At 62.6% G+C, this 13,938-nt stretch overlaps 1 protein-coding gene across 1 annotated transcript; it reads left to right on the top strand.

The window, feature by feature from the left end:
- The first annotated feature begins 8,473 nt into the window (after nucleotides 1-8,473).
- Nucleotides 8,474-13,164, top strand: LOC141962529 (rac GTPase-activating protein 1-like). The gene is made up of 16 exons (XM_074910799.1): nucleotides 8,474-8,566; nucleotides 8,674-8,876; nucleotides 8,962-9,098; nucleotides 9,293-9,371; nucleotides 9,582-9,635; nucleotides 10,234-10,311; nucleotides 10,611-10,731; nucleotides 11,001-11,161; nucleotides 11,376-11,537; nucleotides 11,683-11,778; nucleotides 11,848-12,049; nucleotides 12,131-12,236; nucleotides 12,388-12,520; nucleotides 12,596-12,698; nucleotides 12,803-12,920; nucleotides 12,996-13,164. The coding sequence occupies exons 1-16, from the start codon at nucleotides 8,482-8,484 to the stop codon at nucleotides 13,045-13,047; spliced, it is 1,890 nt and encodes a 629-aa protein (XP_074766900.1). The 5' UTR covers nucleotides 8,474-8,481; the 3' UTR covers nucleotides 13,048-13,164.
- Nucleotides 13,165-13,938: the final 774 nt, after the last annotated feature.

The following is a 13,938-nucleotide window of genomic DNA, read 5'->3' as shown; positions in this document are numbered from 1 at the left end:
ACAGTGTAGCGCTGGTGCTGGAAGATGTGCTGGATGCCATGGAGGCTGGAGCGACTGGCAAATTCCTCCAGGCTGCATGGGCGCCGCTGCGGGGCCGGGGCATCGCATGCTGGGTGTGCAGTGGGGCAGCCCCCTGTGCGAAAGGCTGCTGAGGGCCAGGGGGGACCCCAGGGGCGTGGGGGAGCCCTCTGGGCTTCCTCCAGCCACATGCTGCAACCTGGCTCTGCCTCTCGGTGCTGAGCCGAAGGTGCTGGGGGAGGTTGAGGAGTGGCTGACCGGCACGGTGACAGGCGGGCAGGCTGGGCTGTGCAGCAGGCAGCATGCGCCAGGCCGGGGCGGAACCAGCGTGGCGTGATGCTGCCTGCACCCTGCCCTGAGCGGGAAGCTAGCTGAGTGCTGAGACCACAGATGTACTTAGCAATCGCCGCATCCTGCAGGAGTCGGAGCCAGAGGCTGAAACGTCCTGGAAAGCTCAGGGCACTCTCATTGCCTGTCCCCCGGGTGTGCAGGCAATTAGCTGGAGTCCTGCTCACTTCCACCATCTCAGTGTACTTAGTGTGGGCTCCCCAAGGAGGGAGAGCTGGGCAAACTCCTCACATCCCTCTGCCAGGGCATGTAGGAGCCACGCAGCCAGGGCTGCATGGCCCCAGGCTCAGGAGAGGTGTGTGTGTCAATCGTATATTGGGGGACAACAGCTCTTTGGCCACCAGGATGTGGGGGCACCCTAAGCTCTGCACCAGACTTGCAGTAGCACAGTTCTGAGACATCAGGCTGGCCAAGAAGCTGAGGTGTCAAGTGTCACTCTTGTGACAGCTCCAGCACCCTTGGGCTCAAGCACCTCCTGTGGGCCCCCAAAAGCTGCGAGGGGTCAGCTTCTGTGAGCACAGGGGGAGGGCGGGGGGTGGCAGGGCACTCAGGGGACAATGACACAAACCCCAGGGGCGCACCGGGTGCTGGTACCACCTGCATGCCACCGTGGGGATGCTGCCAGGCTCTCTGTCAGGGAACTGCCTCGAGGCTAGGAGATCTGGCACGGCGCTGGGGCCGGCACTGCTCAGCATCCCTTGCCCTCAAGTGTGCAGGAAGAGGCAAAATCTTTTATGAAGCCAGCAATATAGCTAGGGAAAACAGCTGCTTTTGAGCACATATGCCCGAAAGCTTATCTCCCTTTCTGAACCATCTCAGTTGGTCTAGTAAATGATAGTGCCTTTCCCTATTGGGCCTGCCACACATGCACCAGGCTGGGCAGATCTCACAGTGCTGTTTCACTGGCAGGGGGAGCAGAGTGGTGGCACAGAGCAGAACCATGTCTGTGGGGCTGGGGAGGACAGGTCGAGATCTGGGAGGATGCCCAAACTGAGAGGGGGGCTATGTTCCCCCCGCCTCCTCCCCACACTAGATGAAGGAAGCTCCCCCAGGATGATGGGGAAATCAGAGAGGATGATGCCCCAGGCACAGGGAGGAGGTGATGCCCAGGCCTGGTGGGGCTGGATGCAGGTGGTAGGTCTGGGCTCTCTCTTGCGGATGCTCAGACCTGGCCTAGCAGGGCCCCAGAGTAGAGCAAAAGGCATTGCAAGGCCCCGTGGTGTCTGCAGCCATGGGCTGGTGATGCTGGCCCTGCCCAGCTGCGCTCCCCTGGCCTGTGCTCCCCAGCACATCTCTAAATCCATTAGCTTTGCATAATTAGATTTTTCTCAATTACCAGATTATGATAATTAACAACTCATTTGTAGGAGGCAGTGCCTAATCCCGGCATTGTGCTTGGCTTGGTGCCAGCCTGGTTTGCAAGGCTGCTGGCACTGGGGTGGCAGGCAGCAGAGCAAACACCGCCACTGGGGAGCCTTGCTGGGGGCCAGGCAGCCTCAGGGATACTCCCAGGACCCCCCCAGAAACTCTCCATCACTGGTGACCTAGACCTCCCCTGCACTGCCTGGCCAAGACAGCCTGGCCAGAGGGTTTGATAACCAAAACCAAGGATGAGAGCCCATGCAGGGACAGCATCTGCTGGCGAGGGGAGTCAACAGGGTTTTAGAAGTAGCTCAGACACCCGTGGGGCTCTGGAGCTGCAGAAAACATCCTGCAATGTCTCCTCCTGCAAGCAGCCACCAAGGGAAACCATGGGAGAGGTTAGCGTTGTGGGCTGGGCTAGCATGGCTGTGGTCATTAAGGGGCTTGTTAATGAACTTTCCTAGTCAATAATGTTGCCAAGGAAGGACAGGAGAGCAGAGCAGCTGGAGGTAGCCGCCAGTAAGGTACCAATCTTCATCATGGGAAGGCAGGACAGTTCAGGCAATTACTGCCCATCAACAGAGCTTCATTCCTAGTAAAATAATAGAACAAATATTAAGAGAAAAATGCTTCTGAGGACCTCGAGGGCAGGGGAACGGGGAGCAATAAAGATGTGTTCAGAGCTCACACAGAATAAATCTGCCCAGTCTGACTTGATTGCCTTTTTTGGGTAAAATTGCTAAATGAATCGATGGAGAGGAGACAAGAGGTGTGATATATCAGGATTTTATTAAAGCATTTGATATAGCATCTCAGGGAATTAATTCCATTTGGCGGGGACAGCCACTCATGGTAGCATCCTGTGACACTGATATATGCAGTGCCAGTGGGGACAGCCCCTCTTCTCCCACCCATGTGAACATACAACAGCTCCTGTCCCGTGATCTGGCTCCCGGACAGGTCTGCTGGGAGCACCAGGGTTGCATCTGGATGAGCTGGATGCAGCCCCATGCCCAGTCTGGGCAATGCCTGTAGCCAGCCCAGTGCCAGAGCCACCACTTCCACGTGCCCAGGGCTGTCCTGCAGCTTCAGGACTCTTCTGCTCCTGCCATGGGCTCTGCCTGCAGAGCTCTGGCTGGGAAGCGGCATTGAGCGTGAGCAGCGGTCATGCCCAGCCAGGCATGACTGGCTGGGATATCTCAAGCCATTCCCGTACATGTCTTTTGCACGTCACTTCTGATCTTCTGCCATGAGTGTCTCCAGGCGGGGGATCTGGTCCTGCCTCTCTGCCCAGCATGGGCGGCAATTTCAGCTCATACAGGCAATAAATCAGCCTGCTTGCCCGGAGGTGGCTGAGCAGCCCCTGCTGCTTCAGCTCAAATTTCCCAGTCTCAAATTACCCCTGACTGCCTGAGAGCCGGCTGGTTTTGTACCGCTCGTCCGAACTCCCCCAGCTCCATTTCTGTTGCCAGATTTTGCCAGAGGCCCTCGAGCGTCACTGTGCCCAGGAGCAGCATCTCCCAGTGCCCAGTCCCCAGGGGCAGCCCTGCCGGGGAGCAGACCTGTGCCAACCCTGGCTGCTCACGCCACGGGGAGCCAGACAAGCCTCAGCAAGGTGGCTTCACTCAACCGCAACGGCATTTGCTCCTTGGCCAGATCAGCACAGGGTCAGAGGTCCCAGGCCAAATTTCAACACATTTTTCTCAGCAGGGGAGCAGCCCTGAGTGGGGATTTTGCTGGAAGCCAGCTGGGGCATTTCTCCTTGAAAAACTTTTCTCCTTGAAAACGTTTTCTCCTGATGGGGTTACTTTGATGATCACACTGGGAGCACCACATGCAGCAGTTACACTCCCGGCTGGAGCCTCCTTTCCCCTCACCGAGGAGACCCTCTTGCAGTCCCCTTCAGACTCAACAGCCCCTTCCCCTGCCTACTGGTGCCAAGGAGCTGGGGGCTGGAGGTGCTGGAGGCGATGGCAGTCTCTCTCATGGAAACAGCCCTGCCATGGGGCAGCGAGTGAAGCAGTCCTGCTGCTGGCAGTGCCCACAAAGACATGGGGTCCCCAGGAGCCGTGAGATGCTGGGGGAAGATGGTGGAGAAGGGGCTCACAGAGGCACAGCTCACCCCAGTGCCTGGCCAGCCAAGCTGCTCAGTAAGAAAGGCACTAAATATCCATGAGACCATTCAGACATCCCAAGTGGGTGTGATGAGCAAAGCATCAGTTGTTTGGGGGCCAAGCAGAGATAACAGACCTGTGTTTTTGAGGCATCAGCAGATCCTCCCTATGCCCCCCATTTTTGGGGTGACAGAGGAAGCTATTAAACGAGGCACATGTGCAGTGGTCCCAGCAGCAGCCTCTCCCATTCCCTGTGTCTCTTCTCCCTTCAGCCTGGCCCCTTCCCGCACCAGCCTCTTTCCAGCTCCTCGCGCTGGTGCTAATCCCCTAATCTGTGCAAAGCAATAATTTTCTGTGTGGCAGAGTGGCTGGTTTGAGATCTGCATCCCTCCTCCTCCGAAAGCCAGCTCCCTTATCAGCAGCAGGTATCAGGTGAGCCAAGGCAACATCTACCTCTGATAAACCCATGTTTTATTTTGCCCTATTTCCCTTTATCTCCAAGCCTGTAATTATCCCTCATCTTGCAGCGTGTTGTGCTGTCTTGTGTACTGAGGAGTGGAGGGGATGCCTGCTTTGTCAGGCAGCCCTGGACCACAGCCTCCTGCCGGCGGGGTTCAGGGAGCTGGTCGGGCGATGCTCGAGGACGAATCCTGCCCACCACGCTGGCTGCCGAGCTGTCCCTCCTCTCTCCACACACGGGCCGTGTTCCCTTTAATCTCACACAGCAGCAGAGATGGATTTTCTCCCTGTGAGCCAGATGTGTTGCACGGAGCATAAACACCCGCGACAGTTGTTGTGCTCCTCGGTGCGAAGGCATCAGATGTCTGCATTAAAACAAAGCTCTCCACTTAATTACTCAGGCTGATAATTCAGTGCGTGGAGGCGGCTCTGGCTGAGAGCAGAGGGCTGGATCACAGCTGGGACTGGAGAGCCTTGGAGTGCACATTAATCCCGGCTCTCGCAGCCCTGATTAACGGTGTTGGAAACCTGCCCACCCTGCTCATTCTCAGGGGAAGGGTCTGTCCCAGCACTCACTCAGTGCCTCACCAGAGGGGGCCCAGGATGGTGCCCGAGGGGCTCTGCTGACCCCCCACCAGGCCACAGTGTCCCCTGCCCAGCATCTTCGAGGTGGGGTGGTCTGGGACATGGGGGACCATTGCTTGGAGGGTGCTGTGCTGTCCGCTGCATCTGGGGCCCAAGGGAGCTGCACACAGGATGGGGAGGGCAGAGCCCCAGGGTCACCCTGTGCAGGGACCTGCTGCCAGAGCACAGCTGGTGGGATCTGGAGTCAGCCTCTTGGCCAGGTTCAGAGCAGGATCAGGCAGACCACCAAAGGCTTTCTCCTTGGGATGAAAACTGCCTGCTCCTGCTAATCTGCATTTCTCCTTCCACGGAAGGAGAAAGCAAACACCTCCTGTAAATTCACCTCACTCCCCTCAGTCAGCACCAGGGCCCAGGGCTTTTCGCAGGGGAGCCTCTCACTCAGCCATCGGGGCAGGCTTGTGCCCTCAGCCTGTGAGTGCCCAACCTGCTGGACCAGTCTCCAGGATGGGATGCTCATGTGTGGGGCTGCTGCCTTGAACCCATCTCCCTCCAGCCTCCTCCACCAGCCCCTACTCCCTTCCCTGGCTCCTCACCTCTCCCTATCCCTCCCTGACCCTGGTGACTGGGCATCCCTGGATGTGGACCATGCCTGTCCTCCCGGCAGACTCCCCATTCACAGGCACTCCACGAGCTGGCGCTGCTGCAGATCTGCCTGTGGGGTCCTGTCTGTCCAGGGAGACTGACTTCCTCCAGCTCCGCTCCTGCCCTCTTATCTCTCCTCCCTGGGCTTCACGCCTCGCTCTCTGTGGCCTGGGCAAGAGGGAGCAATAGACCCCATCCTGCCCGGGCTGAGTGCCCAGGCTGGTGCTGGGCATGAAGAGCAGACAGGCCTGATGCAGGCAGGCAGGCAGCTGCTGGAAGCACCATCCCAGCGGGGCCCCAAGGGTTAAATTGTCATGTATTCAGGGCCACTCGCCGGCCAGGAATTACACTTTTATCGGCATGCGGTGCTGCCGCCGCTTGAATTGGGACTGGGAACTCTATTTCCGAGCTCACCCAAATTATTCTCGAAGAGATAAAGCGCGGTGCAGAGCAGCGCCGGCGCTTCATTAACATTCCCCAGCCCATTCAGCTTTAAACGAAGATTGCCTGCCTCGGAAAATGATAAAATTGAACATGTGAAGCAGGGCATTATGTTCCATCAGCCGATATTATTTCCCACGCAGGGGCCAAGCGGAGACACAAACAGCTATTTATGCAGCGCCTGGCCAAGCTGGGGTGGCTTGGGAGGGGGGTAGTAGGCAGGGGGGGCACAGGGTGGGTGGTGAGTGATCCCCTCCCATCCCTGGGCCTGAGGGGGGCTGCTTGCAGGCTGCCAGGGCTGCTTTGCCCTCCTGTGGGCTCCTGAGTTTGTGCCCAGGGTGCAGGGTGGGTCTGGAGACCACAGACCTGCTCCATGCACTGGGTGAGGGAAGGGGTGTGCGGGGTCCCCCAGGTAGCATTGGCTGTGCCCTGCAAGGCTGCTGCCCTGTCCCAGGGGATGCGTGTCCCCTGCTAGGGCTGAACAAGGCAGGTGCTGGCTCCATGTGCACAATGGGGTCCCACTTCTCAGGGCTAGCACATGCTGGGGAGCACCCACAGCTGGGAAGCATGTGCCTCCCTGGAAGCAGGCAGGGAGGTCTGAGCAGGCAGAGGAGGGCTGAGCAGGCAGCAGAGGGCTGAGCAGGCAGGGAGGGCTGAGCAGGCAGCAGAGGGCTGAGCAGGCAGGGAGGGCTGAGCAGGCAGCAGAGGGCTGAGCAGGCAGGGAGGGCTGAGCAGGCAGCGGAGGGCTGAGCAGGCAGGGAGGGCTGAGCAGGCAGCGGAGGGCTGAGCAGGCAGGGAGGGCTGAGCAGGCAGGGAAGGCTGAGCAGGCAGGGAGGGCTGAGCAGGCAGCAGAGGGCTGAGCAGGCAGGCCCCCAGGGCTGCGATTGGATTTTGCTTGGCCATGCTGAGCCTATCGATCCAGCAGTAATTAAAGTCGCTCCAAAACCTGACTCATATTCAACCTTGGGAGGAAGGAGCTTCTCTGAGAAACACCCTCTGCTCCCTGTACACTGGCACAGCCCAGGTGCTGCCAGCCTGTCCCAGCTCCCTGTGGGCTCTGTCCACAGGGGAGGCCCTGCCTTGGGAACTCCCTGGGGCCCAGGGCAGCAGCACCCACTCAGGCAGCATCATGGCCAGTGTCCCCAGCACAGCACAGCCACAGAGTGACCCTGATGAGGTTCAGCCCTTGGGGTGGGGTCCGTGCTGCCTGGACCCTATAGCCCAGGATGAATCCAGGCTATTTTCTCACCCTGGGATGTGGGGATGCTCCCCCATGCCCCTTGCTTGTCACTGCCTGGGCCCTGTGTGGGACCAGCACGGGGAGAGGAGCCTGTTGAACCCACAGCCACCCCCAAGAGGCACCGGGGTGCCAGGGGGGGACCTGCTGCCGCGTAGGCACTGGGTGCAAAACCCCTTCTCCAGGTCAGAGGCAGCCAGGGAGGTGTGAAGGAAGGTGGGGGGAGGGGGGGGGCGAAGGGGGGGGGGGGGGGAGGGAGGGGGCCTGGGGGGGTTGTAGGGGTGTGGGTGTGTGCGCAGGGGCTTGCACGCCCAGCCCTGCCGCCAGTCCCGCTGCTATTCCCGGTATTTGCAGCAGGTCAGGACAGGCACCGAGGAGGGGGAGCTGCCATTCACTGGACCCCCCACAACCCCGCCCGGCGCCCCCACGGGAAAGCGGGGCCACCAGGTCCTGGGGGCTACGGCAGGGAGGGGGGCCCGGGAGCCCTCGGGCAGGGGACCCAGAAGGGCACAGCACCCCCGCAGCGCCGGGCAGCGGCTGGGCTTTGCGGCGGGGAGGTGGCTCCATCTGCAGGACACGGCCCTGGCCGGGAGCCCCGGTGCTGGGGGTCCCCACCGCCCCAGGCGGCCGGCGGCCCCCCGCTGCCCGCTGCTTTGCATGCGGGGCGCAGGGCTGGGGGCCAGCGGACAAGGACCCCCGCTCCGCTGGCTCCTCCGGCTCCCACCCACACCGCTCCCGGGAAGCGGGGCTATGGGACGTGGTGCCGGGAGCCAGCCCCCTCCCGCACTCCTGCACCCCCTCAGTGCACCCCGCACCCGGAGCTCCCGCCCGATGCCCCTGCACCCCCAGAACACCCCGCACCCACCGCGCCTGCACCTCTGAGGTGCTCTCATCAGGCACCCCCGGCGTCTGGGCACCGCAGCCCCGAAGGTGACACACCCCACCCCAGCACCCTCATCCCACCCCGGGCTCTTGCCCTGCACCCCAGGGCACCCCACGCCCAAGGATCCCGGGAGGGCTCCCCCGCGCCGGGAGCCGTCGGGGCGGCGGGTCAGGCCCCGGTGGCGGCGGGAGGCGGAGCCGGGACGGGCTCCACCCCGGCCCCCGGCCCACATAGGGCGGCCGGGAGGGCCCCTCGCCTCCAGAGCCTGCGCCGTCCCGGCGACGCGCGGCGGGTCCTGGCGGCCGGCGAAGAGCGTGGTGCGGGAGCTGTGGGGGGGTCCCCCGGGAGGGGCGGGAAGGAGGGGGGGTCCCGGCCCGTCGCAGGGCGGCGGGATGCTGCGGCAGCGCTGCGGGCGGCTCCTGGCCCGGCTGGAGCGGGTGCTGCAGCTGCTGGAGCTCGGCGGCAGCGCGGAGGAAGGTGGGTGAACGCAGCCCGGACCCTCGGCTCTACCCCCAGTGGGGGCTGGGGGAGCTGGGGGCTGGCCCTCCTTATCCCGGCCGGCCTCCCACTTGTGTTGCCCCCAGACTACATCCAGATCGCTCAGTGCTTCGAGGCGACGCGCCAGAGATGCTGCCGCCTGGAGCAGGACGGGCAGCGGGCCCGGGAGCAGCTGGCCCGTGTGGAAGCCGAGCGGGCGGCCTTGGAGGTGAAACTCAAACATGCCCGGAACCAGGTGGAGGTGGAGATGAAGAAGCGGCACCGGGCAGAGGCTGAGTTGGAGAAGCAGGTCGGGGGGGCTGGCCGCAGCGACGCCCCCTTGGGCTGGCTGCGGGGATCCCAGCCCACTCACCGCAGCCCTGTTTCGCTTCCAGGAGCGCAAGCTTCAGCTGGTCTTCGAGTTCCTGATGCGGGAGCCGTGGGGCAGCGGGGTGCTGAGCGGGGAGCAGTGCTCCGTCCTCAGCGCCCTGGCCGGCCGGCGCCTCGGGGCGGCCCTGGTGCCAGGCAGGAGGTGAGCAGGGCTGGTGGCCCTTGGGCTCGGCTGTGCCCCTCTCCCCCTCACCTCTGCTGGGCCAGAGGGGCTGGGTGGGCACAGGGATGCTCTGCAGAGGTGTCAGCTCGGGGGTCTCAGGAGCGGCTGTACGAGTAGATGCTAGCTGGGGGGTGGGTTCCCCCAGCCGGGCTGACCCCCAGCTCGTTCCACAGGTCGTCTGCAGTGGATGAGTCCTGCCAGTCCCTCCTGTCCCACTCGGACATCAGCTATGACCGCACAGAGGACGATGTGGTAAGGCACAACCTGTTGCGAGTCCCAGGGTTCACCACCTCCCCAGCAGTGACGGGGCAGGTTTGCCCCATTCCTGCAGTGGGGCAGCCCTTTGCATGGCCGTGTTTAGGGGCGGGATGCCCTGGGCTGCTGCCAGAGCTGGAGAATGGTTTCTGGGGTTCCCTCGGCCCGGTGCAGTCCTGCGAACTCCCACCTCCTACTGCCTTTCAGGATGTTGATATGACAGTGGTGCGGACCCTGAAGCGCAAAGCCCAGGAGAGGCAGGTACGAGGGAAATGTTGGGAGGTGGCAGCTTGTGGGGGCTGGTCCTGAGGGGGGGTCTGTGCCTCTGTGTGGGTGAGGATCCCCCAGGTCTGCTCTGCTCTCCTGCACCATGTCCCTGGGACCCTCTGCCCACACTGGTTGGCAGCCCAGGCTGGGGTGCTGGCCCTGGGCCACACAGGATTAGGGTGCCCAGATACTTCTCTATCCTAGCACAGGAGGCTGCAAGAAACCTGGCAGGGGGGTTAATTTATTGATTCTGGGCTGGGAACGTCATCTCTCAGCAAACCTCCCACAATCAATAGAAACTCCATTACCCTCCACCGTGGCCCAGCAGGGCTCCTCAATAATTCATCCCCACGTGTGGGCATCCCACACCCCGCTCCACTCGCACCTCTGCATTGCAGGCCTGTCCTGACCTCCCTCAGCCCCAGGGCTGGCTCCAACCCAGGTGTGTCCCCACAGTGCCTGGTGTAGGGCAGGGTGAGACCGGGACCTTTTGTGGGGCTGAGACCACTTAGCTTGAGTGCTCTGGGGTGGGGGGTGCAGAGTCAGGGAGAGTGTCCCTGCCTACCCTTCACCCCATCTTTTCTGTCCCCAGCGCATGTCCCTAGCCCCTCAGATTGGCCCTGTGGTGGTGGCGAAGCGGCACCGTTCTTCTGTGGCACCCCACAATGCCGTGAGTAGGGACTGCAGTGTGCCCTGGGCAGGGGTGGGGTGCGTGGGCTGCCCCAGTGTCAGAAGGCAATGCTACAACCTTGAGTCCTCGCATGCCTGCAGGCTCGAGGCTGCTCTGGGGTCTGGAGGTGCTCAGCTGTCCCCTCTGAGTGCCTGAATCTCCCCATACCCATGGTGTCAGCATCCCTGGCGGTGCCAAACTGCAGGGATGGGGAGCAGGTGGAGCAGAGCTCATGGGGAGATGTTGGAGCACAGTGGGGCTGCAGCCAGGCACGTTCTCACTACCCCCAATCTCAGCAGGCGAGTGTCCCCTCTGTGCCCCCTCCTGCCGAGGCTCCAGGCCCTGCTGGCAGCCTCCTGCCCACTGCTCTGGTGCCATGCCGCCGCTCTCGCCAGGGACATCGTCTCTCCATGCGTGCAGGTCATGGGAAGGGCTGAGGAGAGGGTTCATGGGTGGTATGGGACCAGTCACAGGGTGCTGCTGTCCCAGGGGAGGGAGGGGATCTGCTGGGGGGTGCTTGCCCTCCCCATGGGGGTACAGTGGTCATCTGGACATGCCAGATGCCTCCATCCCTGGGCAGCTGGCATGCTGCGGGGTCTCCCTGGGAGATGGGAAGCTTCCCCACATCCCAGCCAGAAGCTGGGGTGGTGTGCCTTTTGGGCCCCCTCCATTGCCTCCTCTCTCTGCAGAGTTGACCACAGTGTGGGGCACCAGTGAGGATCTGGGCTGCCATGCCCTGGGGCAGGAGAGCCACACTGAGGGTGGCTCCATGGGGCAGCCAGCACCAGCCCCCTTCACCTCGCCTCCACAGGGCCTCCCGCCACTCCAGCACCAGTTCATCTCCAAAATGGTGTGTGTCCCAGCCTCTCCCTCCTCTTGGCTGCTATGGAGAAAGGAGCTGGGCAGGGGACCGGGTCGGGGGGAGGCAAAGCTCTCCTCCAGCCCCCTCAGCCCAGCTCTGCGCAGGGTATGGATAGAGGCAGTGGGGGCTGGTTTGGGGGGGATGAAGGAGTGGTACTGGGTATCTGGAAGAAGGAGTCCCTAACCCTGCTCCCCTTCTCCAGGTGATCCGCCCTGAGCCATGCGGTGCCTGTGGCTCCCGCGTCCGCTTTGGGAAGGCTGCCATCAAGTGCCGCCAGTGCCAGCTGCTGCTGCACCCCAAGTGTCGGGAGCAGTGCCCCAGCCCCTGTGTGCCACGGCCTCGCCACCACGTCTGGCCCCGTGAGGTAAGAGGGGGCACAGCGGTGCTTGGGGGCTGCTCCATGTCCCTGTGGGGCCACTGGGCTATCGGCCCTGGGATGCTGGGACTCTGCTCGCCCCAGCTGCAGGGCTGGGTGTGGGCACAGAGCGGGTTGCTGTTGTCCTCCCCAGGGTGTGCTGGCTGACTTTGCTCCCCCCACACCACCCCTGGTGCCTGCGCTGGTGGTGCAGTGTGTGACCGAGGTGGAGAGACGAGGCTTGACAGAGGTAGGGGCAAGGGTGGTGGGGGTGCTGATGCCATGGTCCCTGTGGGGCTGAGCCCCTCTCCCTGCGCAGACAGGGCTCTACCGGGTGCCGGGCGCAGAGCAGCTGGTGCGGGAGTGGAAGCGGAGGCTACTGCGGGCCGGGGGCACACTCCCTGCCCTCGGCAGCGTGGCTGACATCCATGTGGTGTGTGGGGTGCTCAAGGACTTCCTGCGGGGTCTCAAGGAGCCGCTGGTCACCTTCAGCCTCCACCCTACCTTCCTGCAAGCTGCCGGTGAGTGGGGGTCCTGCGGTGGGGCAGGGGTGGGGGAAAGGGCTGTTCATCCCCCAACACTGCTCCCTGGTGCTGCCACAGACATCCTGGACGATGCTGCCTGTGGCACAGCCCTGCGCCACGTGGTGAGCAAGCTGCCCCCAGCCAACAGGGACACCCTGGCCTTCCTTATGCTGCACTTGCTCAGGTGAGGGGCTCGTTCTGGCGCGGGGTCCTATGGGTCTGTCCCCATGTCCCAGCTCTTTGCCCTGGCTCCATGCCACAGAGTGGGGAAGCTGAGCTGAGGATAGGGGTGCCCTTGGCGGAGGGCAGCATGCTCACACCACCCCACCACTCAGGGTGTCGCGCAGCCCTGACTGCAGGATGGATGTCCTCAACTTGTCCCGTGTGTTTGGTCCCACACTGGTAGGACACAGCTCAGCCAACCCCACACCACTCGCCATCATGGAGGACACGCCGCGACAGTGCAAGGTGAGGGGGTCCCTGAGGCACAGGGTGTACCCTGGGTGTCGCCAGCATCCCCATCCTTCATCTCTCCTTGCCCAGGTGCTGACTCAGCTCCTCTCGCTGCCACCTGACTTCTGGAGAGGCTTTCTGGGGATGGAGCAGGAAAACTTGGTGCCAATGCCAGCCCCAGGGGGTGAACACGGTGAGGCACAGGAGCCCTGGCCCCCTCCCCTGTGGCTGCTGAAGGGTCCTGGGTGCCTGCAGCTGGGCTGGGGTGTGATAGATGTCCCCCACTCTGTCCTGCAGAGCTGCTCTTCTGCCCCATCACCTCCCTGGAGCCCAAGCCGGGCCAGCTGAGCCCAGCTGGCACCTGCTGCCTTCCCAGCACACTGCGGAGCTGCGTGGGCACGGCCGCCCGGCCCCCGTGAGTGCTGCCGGGTGTGGGTGGGGGGCCCAGGGGAGCTTGCTTTGCACCCCTGACTCACCTCTCCCCACGCAGTCAGGGGCCAGCCCCGAGGAAGGTGGGCCGGTTCTTCCCTTCTCCAGTGTAGCCTGCAGCAGTGGCTCCCCGGGGACATAGAGCTGGCACTGGAGGAGGAGCGAAGCCTGCGGGACCAGGCAGCTGCCTGTGGGCTGGTGGTGCCCAGCTCCAAGCCCTGCTCTGCTTCCCTGGGGACTGGGAAGCAGGGCTGGATCTGACCAGCTGTGGTGGTGGAGACACTGTCCCAGCGCTGTACTTAAGGCTTGGTTTGTATTAAATTTTTGCAGCAAAACAAGGTTGGCTGTGGCTGCTGTCTGTCCCTCCCTGCTGCTGCCAGGTTGCCAGGGTTTGGGGCTCACTGGCACGATGGAGCCTGGCTGGGTAGCAGACAAAACCTGTACTGACAGCAAGGGTGAGCTGTGCTCCCCAAAACCCCTGCATTTGCTGGGAAGGGGAGGCAGAGCCCTCCTCTCCCTGCCCTGGAGCCCAGGCTGCGGGAGGACCTTCTTTCAGCCCAGATGTTGGCCTCAAGTAATCAGAGCTGCTGCTTCTCAGGGCAGGACAAGCTTATTAAAGCGTTTCCAGACTTCCTGGCACCTCAGCGGAGGCCCCTTTAACTCCTTCCTCCCCTCCAGCCCCGGAGCTGGAGCTGCAAAGCCCAAGCAGGGCTGGGATGCACAGCTTGCTCCTGCCAAGAGGGGGAAGCAGGATGAAGTTGTAATGGCGCAAGGGCCCAGGAAGGGCTTGTCCGCCAGATAACTCTGCACAAGTGACAGCCACTGCCAGGGGAGCTTAGGGAAAAGGGGCATTACACAACAGGGCTGAGAACTGCCCTAGGGCCGCGTCCAGCAGCCAAGAAACCTTTGTCCATAGTAAAAGCCAGGCCAGATGTGGGACACAGGAGAAAATTTATGTACAATCCTGGAAGCAAGTACTCTGGCTCGGTTTCCCCTAGCACAGG

This window comes from Athene noctua, chromosome 7 (genome assembly GCF_965140245.1).
Source record: "Athene noctua chromosome 7, bAthNoc1.hap1.1, whole genome shotgun sequence".
Classification (NCBI taxonomy): Eukaryota; Metazoa; Chordata; class Aves; order Strigiformes; family Strigidae; genus Athene; species Athene noctua.
This window is presented reverse-complemented; position numbering and strand designations above follow the sequence as displayed.